Source organism: Photinus pyralis, unplaced genomic scaffold (assembly GCF_008802855.1).
Source record: "Photinus pyralis isolate 1611_PpyrPB1 unplaced genomic scaffold, Ppyr1.3 Ppyr1.4_LG4, whole genome shotgun sequence".
Taxonomy (NCBI): Eukaryota; Metazoa; Arthropoda; class Insecta; order Coleoptera; family Lampyridae; genus Photinus; species Photinus pyralis.
In genome coordinates this window covers 26785320-26798279 of record NW_022170511.1, presented here as the reverse complement: position 1 = coordinate 26798279, position 12960 = coordinate 26785320, and the positions used below count along the sequence as shown (strand labels likewise).

At 35.9% G+C, this 12960-nt stretch overlaps 3 protein-coding genes across 5 annotated transcripts in view; 1 reads left to right on the top strand and 2 right to left on the bottom strand.

The window, feature by feature from the left end:
• Positions 1–2839: 2839 nt before the first annotated feature.
• LOC116168883 lies at positions 2840–3810 on the top strand. Its single transcript, XM_031484878.1, has 2 exons — positions 2840–3455; positions 3504–3810. The coding sequence occupies exons 1-2, from the start codon at positions 3081–3083 to the stop codon at positions 3774–3776; spliced, it is 648 nt and encodes a 215-aa protein (XP_031340738.1). The 5' UTR covers positions 2840–3080; the 3' UTR covers positions 3777–3810.
• On the bottom strand, positions 3779–6441 carry LOC116168882 (histone acetyltransferase Tip60). Of its 2 annotated transcripts, XM_031484877.1 has the most exons (9): positions 6247–6441; positions 6130–6187; positions 6005–6079; positions 5802–5955; positions 5351–5630; positions 5191–5302; positions 4894–5145; positions 4684–4846; positions 3779–4046 (listed from the first exon to the last, which is right to left on the bottom strand). In XM_031484877.1, exons 1-9 carry the CDS (start codon positions 6295–6297, stop codon positions 3830–3832), a joined length of 1362 nt encoding a protein of 453 aa, XP_031340737.1. In that variant the 5' UTR covers positions 6298–6441; the 3' UTR covers positions 3779–3829. The 2 variants fall into 2 exon arrangements, with proteins under 2 accessions (XP_031340737.1, XP_031340736.1); XM_031484876.1 differs by having other exon boundaries at positions 4894–5302; positions 6247–6438.
• A 1229-nt stretch (positions 6442–7670) lies between these two features.
• LOC116168808 (transmembrane protein 131-like) overlaps positions 7671–12960 on the bottom strand; it is a 31426-nt gene continuing 26136 nt past the window's right edge. For both annotated transcript variants that reach the window (XM_031484796.1, XM_031484797.1), the window contains 2 exons: positions 8047–8270; positions 7671–7994 (listed from right to left, as the gene is read on the bottom strand). In XM_031484796.1, the coding sequence (XP_031340656.1) occupies positions 7899–7994; positions 8047–8270 (320 nt within the window). In that variant the 3' untranslated portion in view covers positions 7671–7898. The remainder of the gene's footprint in view (positions 7995–8046; positions 8271–12960) is intronic.

The following is a 12960-nucleotide window of genomic DNA, read 5'->3' as shown; positions in this document are numbered from 1 at the left end:
TAGCTCTTAAGATAAAGAACTAGCACCGTCTCAAAGAACGAGCGGACGGACGGACGGACGGACGGACGGACGGACGGACAAAGTGGCCACAATAGTGCATTTTTTTTATTTTTGTGGAAATAAAAATAAGGATCTCAAACGTGAGAGCTACGACATTTTAGTGAGAAAGTGTAGAGAATATGTACACGATGTCGATCGGGAATTTGTAAAGAACAAAATCAACTCATTACGTACCAGCACAGATTTAAATCTGTGGTACCAGTTTTAGAAAAGAGTATAAAAAGTATTTAAAATCGAAGGAAGATTGTAATACCGAGACATATGTCCCCAAGCTATGGTATTACACTCTCGATTTCACTTATGTTTATGTTCTAAGACTTGATGCCATTTATATTTTTAATCTTAGATGCCCAAATTATCTTGTTAAAATAATTGCACAGCTGCGTCTTTGTACAAAAAACTACATCAAACTTTCAGATAAACGTAACATACATAAAATCAGTCAGGAGGAAATCTGCTCAATATGTAACCTTAACCAACGTGAAACTATAGAACACTTATTTTTTCAATGCCCATTCTACAGTCATATTCGTTCAAGCTACCTAGAAGAGATAAACTCCCTGGTTGAGCTGGCCAATGCTCTGGAGTCGGACTCATATAACATACTCTTTTCGATGGGTGGTTTTGTCACCTCTATGTTGAGAGCGCGATCATTCCTATTAAATGAGTAATTTTTTTTTTATATAATTTGTAAAACCACAATGATTCAACTTTTTTTTTTCTCTCATGTCTCATAATTATCTTAATATCTTTATTTTTTTTTGTTAAATTGTTTTCGTTAAAGTATTACGCACTGTTTTAGCACGTTTGTACCCTTGTAATAGGAAATTATAATCCTTTAGATACAATAAAAGAAATAATAAATAAATAAAATAATAATAATATTTTTAACAGTACCTATAAATAAAAAAACAGGAAATTTTGTATTATTTTCTAAACACTCATTGGAATATATTAATATTTAAATTATGCATTAAATTATATTTAGCAAAAACGATTTGGACTTATATGATCGCTTATATCAAATTTATTCCAAATTTTGCATGGACTTAAAAAATAGGGCATCCCATTTAAAATTCAGTGTAAATCAACTGCTGATATAACAGAAAGTAGAATAAAATTATAAATTTAGTAATATTTAGTTCAAAATTTGTACGTAGTATATGCTGTGCTCAACCTGTTTACGCCGATTCTCGTCGTCTTCTAATAAATGTAACTTTCGGGGATGCTTTGAAATCTTATGAGATCGTCGGAGATTCAGGAAATCCGTCATATCCAGGGAGATCCTTAAAACCTCCTAACTTGTACGGCGAAAACTCTACACCGTTTGTCCCTCGAGCTTGTCTGAATGTAGGTACCTTAACAGTGCCGGTTTACCGGTTAGGCACGGTAGGCACGTGCCTAGGGGCGCCTACCATTTAGGGGCGCCAGCCGCCAGTGGGCAGTGTACCACCAGGTATCGTACGCCATGAGCAGTACGCACACTGAATGGAAATTCCCATAACGATGTGCTTACGACTTTTTAAATTTAATTCCTTAGTGTTGTATCATTTTTTACGACAAAGATTATAATCTTTGTCGTAAAAATGATACAACACTAAGGAATTAAATTTAACAGTAATTACACATTCATTTTGAAATGTGTACATTTACCTACTATATAACAGGATATGAAAACTGAGAAGCTGCAATTTTTGTATCAAATTGATATGGTAATCTCAGAGCTCTACTATGAACTTTTGAAATTCTCTCGGCAGAGTCAGACTTAATGAATTGGCACTTCTACACATGAATAGTGATACTGATATATTAGACCGCATAAATGTTGACGAAATTTTGGATAAATTTGCTTCACAAAAGGCTAGAAAAAAAACTATGACTTTTGTCATAGTGTCGGGTGGGCGCTTAAAGGGCTGTGCCTAGGGGACAAAATGTTCCTATACTGGCACTGGGTACCTTATTGAGGAATTTGATTTGATTTATACCAATTTTAACCAATCGTTTCGCTACAACTAAATTCCGTGCATTGTACGGTGGCGCCACCAGGGGGTGGGCCGGACGGGCCCTGACTCACCAGTAGGGTAGCTCGACCCTCCCTTTAAAAAATGATCAGCGCTCTCATGAGGAGTTTGCGAATTGCGCCGTGAATGCGGTCCGCAGATTGTTTCAATTTTTTCCCATTTCTTAAAATATTCCATTAAATTCATTTTGTTTTGGTACCTCATATATATTCATAGTCAATGGATGTGTTGGTATAGAATAAGATGGGCTAAAGTACGCATGATTTCTGCATCACTTATTATACCTACGAGTACTTTGCTATCTACTGTATTACATTCAATAACACGCTATTGATGCTTGGTTATAATAATACATAGATATGCGTATTTACTTAGTTGTACCTACTATATAAAGTACCTCATTTTTTCATCAATTAATTGCTCCATTTTTCCATGTTATTTTTTGAAATAAAGACGACAAGGAATTTCAAAATGCATTAAAGACTTTCATACATTTACATTCAGAAAATAGCTATACATAGTGTTCTGACAAATATGGGCGTGGCTAGCTTACAAATTTGGGGGTGTTAAAAAGTTCCAAGAAAATTTGGATACATAATCCATGTCTAGCGAATTATGGTCCAACCTTTGAATAAATTCATATTGGTCCCAGGCCGGCCTACCCATTGAAATATTTGTAGCGACGCCACTGGCATTGATGACACTTCATAATTTGCGTTCTGTCAGACTCGTTCCTCTGCTTTCCAACTCGTTGGAATAACTCTAGAATAAACGTACAAGCAAGATGGCCAAACAATTGGTCAATGGTCGATTAGAGGTTAATCATTAATAGATTTTATTAATTACGTGTTTCAACTGCGCAAATTACAATAGATTACATAAGATAATACAAACTGGGATAAAAGAGGTTTCCTTTTAAACGTGGCGTGTGTCGACGAAGACCCTTAAGACATTCAGTTAAGCTTGCACACATAAATTTGTACAAAATTGTCCAACAATATGGATGTTTTAACACTACACGAGAAATTTATCCGCGAATTAATAAGTTTGTATCGCGAACTACCAGCAGTGTGGAAAGTGAAGAGCATCGAATATAAAAATAAGGACCTCAAACGTGAGAGCTACGACATTTTAGTGAGAAAGTGTAGAGAATATGTACACGATGCCGATAGGGAATTTGTAAAGAACAAAATCAACTCATTACGTACCAGTTTTAGAAAAGAGTATAAAAAGTATTTAAAATCGAAGGAAGATTGTAATACCGAGACATATGTCCCCAGGCTATGGTATTACAATCTATTATTATTTACAGTCCAAGACTCTGATGATCAAGAAGACGATTCCTTGACTATGAATGAAGAACCAGGATTTTTTGTAAGTTTTAATCTTCCATTTTTATTTGGCAGCTTTGTTCCCTTGTAGGACCTCAAAAGTGAACCAGGTTCTCCACATATACCACTAACAGAAGATAATGATCCACTTTCAACACATGTGGCAAAGAAATCATTCCATGTGGATATAACTCCAGTTGAAGATGTATACGACGCGATTGGGAAAAACGTTGCTCACAAATTAAGAGGAATGTCACAGCAGCAACGTATAATTGCGGAGAAAATAATCGGCGATGTTATGTATTACGGACAAATGGAGAGTTTAACTCCAGATTCACATCTAACATTTCAAAGTGAAAAATAAAAACAGTTTTCATAACGTGGTTTATTTAATTACTGTATACATTTAAAACTATATCACCATTTAGCTCTTTTGCCCCAGTCTTTTGGAGTCCAATGTAGACACTTTGAATCTATTCGTATTAACCGTTTTTCCATAGCTGCCATGTGGTTTCCTAATATTTCCTTATTCAATGTAATTATGTACTGGCCTTTGTAGTAGTTTATTAAATTTAAGTTCTGCAATGTCGATATAACATCTTCTTTTTTAATACTGGTCAATTCGCACATTTCACTTAAAATTGTTGATTAATTATGGAAGGAATGTATACCTATTTCTCACAACTTTTTTTCATAACATTGGTCTTGGAAGATTTCCATTTGTGTTTGTGTTCTAAGAACTTGATGCCATTTATATTTTTAACAGTATAGATTAAAAAAATGGGAAATCATGTATTATTTTCTAAACACTCGTGGAATATAATAATATTTAAATTATGCACTAATTAAAAAAAACGATTTGGACTTACATGATCGCTTATATCAATTTTTACATGACATTAAAAAATAGGGCATCCCATTTAAAATAAAGTGTAAATCAACTTCTGATATAACAGAAAGTAGTATAAGATTAAAAATATTAGGGGCTCATTAAATTAACCCATAGGTACAAATTTTCAGAAATATGTTAGAATTAGTTTCTCATATGGTGTGTATCGGGCAAATGTAATAAATTAGATAATACATAAATGGGGGCGTGTTTATAAAATGCTTGGACATCTATTGGTATTTTCTTCAATTAAAACTTTAACCTAGAGACCATCACAATGGCATAAAACGTATAACACGGATAGATTCCTTTAATGAAACATTCGATAAGGCTAACCCATATGAAAAAATGTTGTGAAGGGAATGTCGAGTTTGAAACTTACTTAATAGTTATTTGTGGTTTTTCATTTTCACCTACAGGAGTTAAGGAAGTTAGAATCTCCAATATAGTATGAGACCAATAGCTTCTGTATGACAACAGACCTAAATCCGAAAGCGGTTTTTCTGGTGATCCGGTCTTACCTTCAAATTTTGAAAGTTCATAGCCTTAAATTGATTATTCAAGTTTAATATAAACACATGATACAACTTACTAAATTCGATAAGTAACTTGCCGTAACCTTTCCGTTGATACGGGGGCATTGTCAATATACAAGCTACATTGTAATCTTCCGTAGATTCTTTTTCCTTTGAAAAATAGCCCACAATGTGAAATCCTCGATTATCGAATACGGTCATTACGTAAAATAAAAACGGATCGGTATCATAATATAAAGTTTTATGATCTAAAAATAATTTTGCTAATAAACATAAATTCTGTGCGTAGCTCTTATTCTTTCGTCCATCTATTTCAAAGAATGTAATGTTTCCTTTACGATAAATCTCATTACCCGGTGGATGCCTTAAATTACATTTAGCCAAGTGCCTCTCCAAACACTTCCGACTTTTTCTATACTTCAAGCAAAATTCGCAGATATAAATACACTGTAAACCGATCATTTCCTACAAGAAACCATGTTTATTATAATGCAACCAAGTGGCGAATAATACTTGAGGATAAGGCGCGAAATACCACGGCTTTATTCTATGTCTGCCTAGTTCGATCATTTCAACATTCTTCATTCGTGTGACGACATCATCATGATGTGCAACCATACTGCCTGACTGACGTGGACCAGGCGAAGGTTGTTGGGACAATGGGGCATCCTGAGAATCTTCGCTTTCTAAGGATGGACCTTTTCTCTTCCGGTTCATGCGTTTCTGCAAAGCAGCCGCAAGTACCGCACTGCCGTTGATAAGCTCTGTGGGTTGTTGGACAGGGCTCGATGGCCTATAATGAAATTTACATGTTGTTAGAATTCCTCCTCCCAACTAGGTACTCAAAATCAGTTCAAGAATTGTATTACATAATTCACCTAGGCTGTACTTTAAATCTTATTGATTCTTCACTTGGTAATTAAGACAAAAGTACTAGACCCAACGTCATTAAACAATCTACTACCTTGATATTGGTCCACCTGCACCTATGTGAATTTTCTTTGGCGTTGACACGCCACTAGCAGCAGCAGTGTTACTGCCTCCATCACGTCGAGGAAAATGTACTTTGCGAGTATCTAAAGACTCTTCTCCGACCCATTCATCTAATCGCTTATTAACTGCAACAAACCACTATCACTTTAAACTAAAACACATAGTCGGACTCACAATCAACATAATGTACATAGTAAACCCTGTGTCCGCCTATTCCAACGTCTTTAATACTGACAAGTTCTGCCAAAGCTGCAATTACCATTCGATTAATACAGTTAGCAGAAGGTGATCGTACTTACGCCAGTCGTCTGTCCCCGACATGTGAACGGGTAATCTGCATCCTTCCACAAGAGAAGACTGTTTAAAATTTTGAGGTTAATGTCAACAATCGTTCACATTTAATTATTTCTACATACCACAGAATCACATATTGTATAGTCATCGATGTCTTCCATTTCTATTTTCATCGATACTGAAGAGACTTAACTATTCAATGATCTCAAAAAGTGATAAAGGCAGTTCACCTTTTTACTGGGATGATTGATGGGGAAAGTAAACAAAAGACTTGTATCATAGAAGTGTCTCTGGTACAGCCTTGCTGTAGCCGAACTCCAGTGTCTCTGGTAGTCTACATTGCAAGGCTAGTGTACACAAGTGGTCTGTGTATACAGTTGCAGCGAACTCACAAAAAACAACACCGCCTATCAGTGTTTCTGCATATTTAATATAATTTGATTGGAAATATTTGTGTGATAAGATCTTTATCAACAACTTGAAATGGAAGGTGCATAAGGTGTGGCATTAATTGTCGGTGTCCTAATCTACCTTTTTTACACGTTATTTTTTTGTGTACGAGATGAAGAATATATCTAAGATTTAGGTCTGTAAGACAGTTAAGAAAAAAGCGAATTAACATCGCTGAAGGGAAACTTAATAACCGAGCCAGCGACCTTACAAGCCAGAATGAAAAAGAAATTCGTCTGGCTCAGATAACCGTCCTCTAATAACTAATAAAGGTTGGTTCATAGCTGTCCGTTCATCCGTTGCGTTGATCCGTCAAACGGATAGAAAATGTTGTTAAGGTTCATAGCAATCCGTCCACATTGTACATTTGCAAGTATAATCATAACCTAAACTTTATTTTGTACTGTACCGTCAATGATTTTCAGTATGTAAAAATGGTACGAAAGTAAGAACACATTGCTATCTGGCATATTACCGTGAAGAACGAGTAGGCGAACGCTGTTAACGTACCTACCAAACATAACCTCACTCTTGTTAAAAACGGACCAACGGAAACGTAAATGTTCAACTTCAACCAACTTTTCCGTCGTAAACGGACGACGTACGATTTAAAAATTTGCTGTCTTCTGATTGGCTAACGGACAAACGGAAACGTATGAACGGAGAGCTATGAACTTACCTTAAGTCTAATTTGGTCGGGTATTAAGTAAAAAGGTTTCAGGAAGTTTTTTTCTTTGTTGTACGGATAAAATTAATTTTGGTACCCAGACATGTTATTTTTCAGGGAAAAGAAGCCTGCATTATTGAAGGTAGTGGTGATAGGAACTTGTGGGATGTTCAGGCGTAGAAGTTTGCAAAGACGTATTGAGGAAAAGTTTGTAGACTGTTTTTTGCTATTAAAATTTAATTAGGATGTTGATTATAGGATTAATTATAGGGGTAGTTAGTGAAGACCACTAATATAAGTTTGAATCTGGTAATAATACTCTCACTTTGGACACAGAAAGGTCGATTAACATTGGTTCAATGTCGAATAATGGAAGAATAATGTTGTCCAAAGCTGTGGTGAGCACATGCAAAAAGGAAAACTAGCATGTCAATAAATAGTGCTGCAATGTTGCATTTATTCTGAAAACTCACAATATCACGTGATCTTTGAATGATTTTTAAACGTAATTTAACATTCAGACCAGCTAAACACTTGAATTGTTAGGTACTCTATTTGTAAGTAAAGATTCCGTCAAGCCAATCGCCTAACGAAATGAGTATTATAAGTGTAGGAACACAGTCTTAACATAAAACAACAACGAAACGGATTTGCAATTTATTGGCTTTGCGGATAATTCCACGGATTCGGATATTGTTGTGCCCATATGTTGGTCATACCGAACAAATCGTACGCCTGATTATGCTGCATTCGCTGAAATTTGTACCAAATGAAAATAAACGACTAAAGCTAGAACGATTATTACTTCGTCAAGCTCACGGTTGCTGCTAAAACCTGGAGGTGCTCGTGTCGGCGTCCTCTCTGCAGGCGCCCAAGGTTGCCATACAGATGATGAACCCCATAAATAACTACACCCGGGATTCGTCAATGGCGTTGGGACCGTCTCGTTAAGTGAGCCATGGGAAGGAGTACCATCCCAGTATCCATTCGTGTCGGCACTTTGAATACTTTGGCTCCATGAATCTGGCACTTTATAATTAAATAGTTAATTTTATTAGTCAGTTATCATATTAGCCAGGTTGCGGACAGCATTTTCCGTTATGTTAGACGGCCATTTTTTCTTATAACATAAGAAATATAAATTTTTGTAGAAATAATTTACGGTATGAGGCTTTTTGTACGATATATTTATAAATAGCGGAACCAATGAAAATGAAGTTCTTATAATGTGTCACTGCGCAGTACGTAATCACTCATAAATAACATTTTCCTGCTAACCTACAATTGTGCAGTTTATGTTGGCGGTAGTTCTTTTCTTTTTGACTAAGAGCCTAGTAGTGAACTTTGGACATTTTAACACAATGTAAAATAAAAGTGAGGTTAAGACTCCTTCAAACTTATAAGCAAAATTGAACACGCCCAGCACACACCGCAACTTAACTTTGCTATAAAAATGTTTTATACTTATAAACTTATATTATAAGGAAAAATGGCCGTCTAACATAACGGAAAATACTGTCCGCAACCTGGCTATTGTGTTGCATAGATCACAGAAGTGGAAAAATGTAGGGCCAGGACTGTCATATTCGATTAGTAGTTATTTAAGTTCTCCATAATTAATAAGCATTGTACTCGAGAAACTAACTAGTGCTTAGCCTAATCCATTGATGAAAGTTAGCCAAGAAAGTAGTAGCAGTAGTAGAGTCAACCATTGAATTTATAACTATCAGAAGCGCGGGTTAAATGGCAGGATATGTGACTGTTTTCAATAGTTTAAATTACAAGATGTAGATGTCTCTACCATCGAGAAAGATGAATAATGATGTCAGTTTTTTACCTTTTTTTACCACGATCTCGAATTGTAATTGTTGCATACAGAATTCTAGATACTCAAGAAACGTATTTATAAGGCATTTATGTGGCACACAGGATGTTGAATGACGCAAGATAAACATTCTTCCTTTCATGAATCTGGCCTACTTAACATTCCTTAAGGCAGATTGAATTACATTTGAACAGGAGAGCAAAAAATACGTAGGCATCCTTGATCACTGTAACAGAAATTAAATGTACCTACCTATCTTTTCTTAATTTTTGTGTGTGTCGGTTAAACTACCTAGGACAGGGGTCGGCAACCTATTGAAAGGAAAAAGCCAAAAATTACAATTTACAAAATTTCTTAGTTTTTAAAGAGCCACAAAAAATTTTTGATTCAATATTATAGTTTTTGGCTATATACAGGGTCCTGTAACAGTGCGTCGGTTTTTCCTGCATAGCTGATATCTGGTAACAAATATTGGTGGTTGCGGATCTACAGAAATTATTTTTGACTGTAGGTACAGGGTGTTCCATTTTTACGATGTCAATTAATAACTGATCTTTTTAAATTGAACATCCTACATATTTTTACTTGTTTCAATGCCATTTGTTCAAAGTGCTATAACTATTCTTTTTCAAATGGAACTACCACTATTTTATTTCGCTATTCGATTGTCTTTTGTGTTATCTTCAATGTTGATAAGGGGTGCCCTGTGTTTAAACCCTGCAGTTTTTATGTTACTCTATATTTTTCACAAAAGTATACCTACTCATTAATTAATTACGTGTTTATACATCGGAGTAGGCTGGCTAACGTACACTACTAACCGGCGATTTCCTAACCGGCAATGACCAAAACGGCAACGACTAGCCGGCGCTACACCAAACTGGCGCTCGTTCAACCGGCGTTATGCCTTGCCGGCGCTAGTTCCGCCGGATGCTTTCCTATTTATGTGGGTTGGTTTAATCACAGATCTACACATACACAGATTGCTAACCTTATGCATTTTTTGGGAAACAAATTTAGGTATACTTAAAAGCGCCCTCTATTGCGGAGCAGTATAAACATGTATCGTTTAAAACTGTAATATGACGCTTATGGATTTATGGGTTAGATGTCGCTGAAACAACATTAAAGTTTGCACAATTCGAATTCCTTTAATATTCGTATTATTACAGTGGTATGATATGATAGGAGGTACGTTGAGCCATAATTGTTTAATTTAACACTGGAGCTACTCATTCGTCGTAAGGGAGTTATTAAAAGCCTGTGGTCACAGATACACACGAACATAGGGCAGGTTCTTAAAGAATCGTGAAGGTTTTTTGAAGTTGGCGGAAACTATTTGCGGCTTTAAAGGTCTTGACAGATTACTAACCGCAAAGGCATACTTGAAAACTATGTATATCTCTGCCATCATTAACGTTACACTCTTTACCACGTCGATAAGATATAAGATAGGGAGGTTATTTTCGAAAAGTTGATAGTTTTCCAGTTGTAAGCACAAAACTGCTAAAAAAATATCCTTTTCAACTTTTTTTGTATTTTTTTCAATGTTGCGTCATGAAATTTTGTTAGCAAAGCTCGGATTCGGATTGGGCACCCCAAAAAAACATATAGAATCAAAGAAATCAAAACTACCCCACAACTTTCCTGGTAAAAATACAATTAAACTGGATTATATGCACATTTTACCGCTTTAAATTTTTTGCAGCGACATCTAACGCATAAATCCATAAGCGTCATATTACAGTTTTAAACGGTACATGTTTATACTGCTCCGCAATAGAGGGCGCTTTTAAGTATACCTAAATATGTTTCCCAAAAAATGCATAAGGTTAGCAATCTGTGTATGTGTAGATCTGTGGTTTAATACAACGCAGAGTATCAACCTATTAAAATATTAAAAGTTACAATCAATGTCAATGCCGACTGAAAAGTTATATGTAAAGGGTGATCAAATAAGAGCTTCCCAAAGTTTTTTTGAAATAAAACGCATTAAATTCAATTTAATAATAAAAAATTGTATTTGATACGTAAGTTCGGTTCATGACATTTCATGTTTAAAGTAATTTGTTTTAAATGTTGACCGTGACTGACTCGTAGATGGTCCATTCTATGGGTCCAGTTTTCAAGCGCTCTTTCGAGCATTCATTAATTACACGTGTTATGTTCGCTTCTAATGCAGGAATAGTTTGTGGTTTATCGGCATAAGCAAGTGATATCCCATAAAAAGTAATCTAACGGCGTTTGATCACATGATCTTGGTGGACAATTCACTGGTCATTTCTGGATATGATGTTCTTATCAAAAGTTTCTTTCAATAAATCGATGATTTCGTGTATGGCACTTTGCACCTGCTTGTTGAAACCATAAGTCGGCTACATCAATATCTTGAATTTTTGGCAACAATTTTTTCATTGTGCGTTCAGTCGGACGATTATGAGCACCATAAAATGGTTGAAGAGCACGAAAAACATTTCTCACTGAACACTGATTTTGGAAATATATTTCCACGATTTGTAATCGGTGTTCTGATGTAAGTCTATTCATGGTGAAATGTCAACTAATAATGAACAAAAAACACATATGCACATGACAACTATCATGATTAAAGTGTTTTAAAATCCATATTGGAAAAAGTACTTCGTATTTGATCACCCGTTACTTAGTTCATCTGATTCCTCTTGTTTGACCCTTTTAAAATTATAGTTAAAGTTAATTTGAGAATTACATCAACATGTCCATATTATAGCCATCCATGTTATTCCAAATGTGTATGAAACATAATTTGCAGATCGCATCGATGAAGTGCCCATATGCCGGCTTTACACGCGCCGGTATGACCGAGCGCCAGCTTTACAAGCGCCGGTGTGACCGAGTGCCGACTAGACAAGCGCCGGCATGCCCGAGCGCAGGCTTTGCATGTCGCCGGCTTGGTGCGGCGCACAGTGGTCCGGTTTTTAAAAAAGGTGGACTTAGGAACGAAAGTGACAATTTCGCTCGGAAAAAAATTTTTTCCTATGGAAAATTCAATTCTGATTAACATTTGTTCAGTACAATTTTTCATATAAATGCGTCGTTCACACATAAAAAAATATTGAAGATAAATATGGATGGGGGGAAAACAATTATATTAATTTTCTCCGTCCGGTATCAAAGTATAGCAGTCAAACCTTATGTTCTTGTAAGAACATATAGTCCTTAACACCACGACATAAAAACTTCTTGCGTATCCTTGCGGCCTTGGTGCCTACATGACTTGAAATATTTAAAATTTTACTTGTGGTTTTTTGTATACTTTTCACGAGCGTTTACTGTAGAATATTATATTTTAGTATCTCGAAACACACAAGAAAAACTTAAGTCACACATCATTTTGCGCACACATTATTTTTATTTATTTTAAAATCATTTTTACCACACGTTAGTAAGGGATTGCATTGGGGTAAAAATGACCCCTCATTTTTTTAGAAAAATACAAATTTTGAAGCACCAGTAATTCGAATCAAACAAAATTTCGATGATGTCGGTCTGTGATCGGTGTCGGTTGGTTCGCCCCCTCCCCCCCATTAAAAAAATTTTACTTGGCACCACTAACGACATGCGTATGCAAAATCTGAGACCAATTGGTTGCCGTATGTAAAAGTTATGCACGTTTTACTGTCAAAAACAGCATGTCAGAAAATAATTCGTGCCCCCCCCCCCTATGACCCTATGACAGCGAAATGTGATGGCCGTCGGGCACACCTTCAAGGCTACCTATTGCAAAAAAATCCAGGACTGTAGAACCATTTCCCCTGAAGTAGTTCAAAACGGCAAAAGTGGGTCCTGATGGACGGACGGACGGACAGCTGGACGGACGAACAAAACGCAAACAATAGCACATTTTTCTAATTC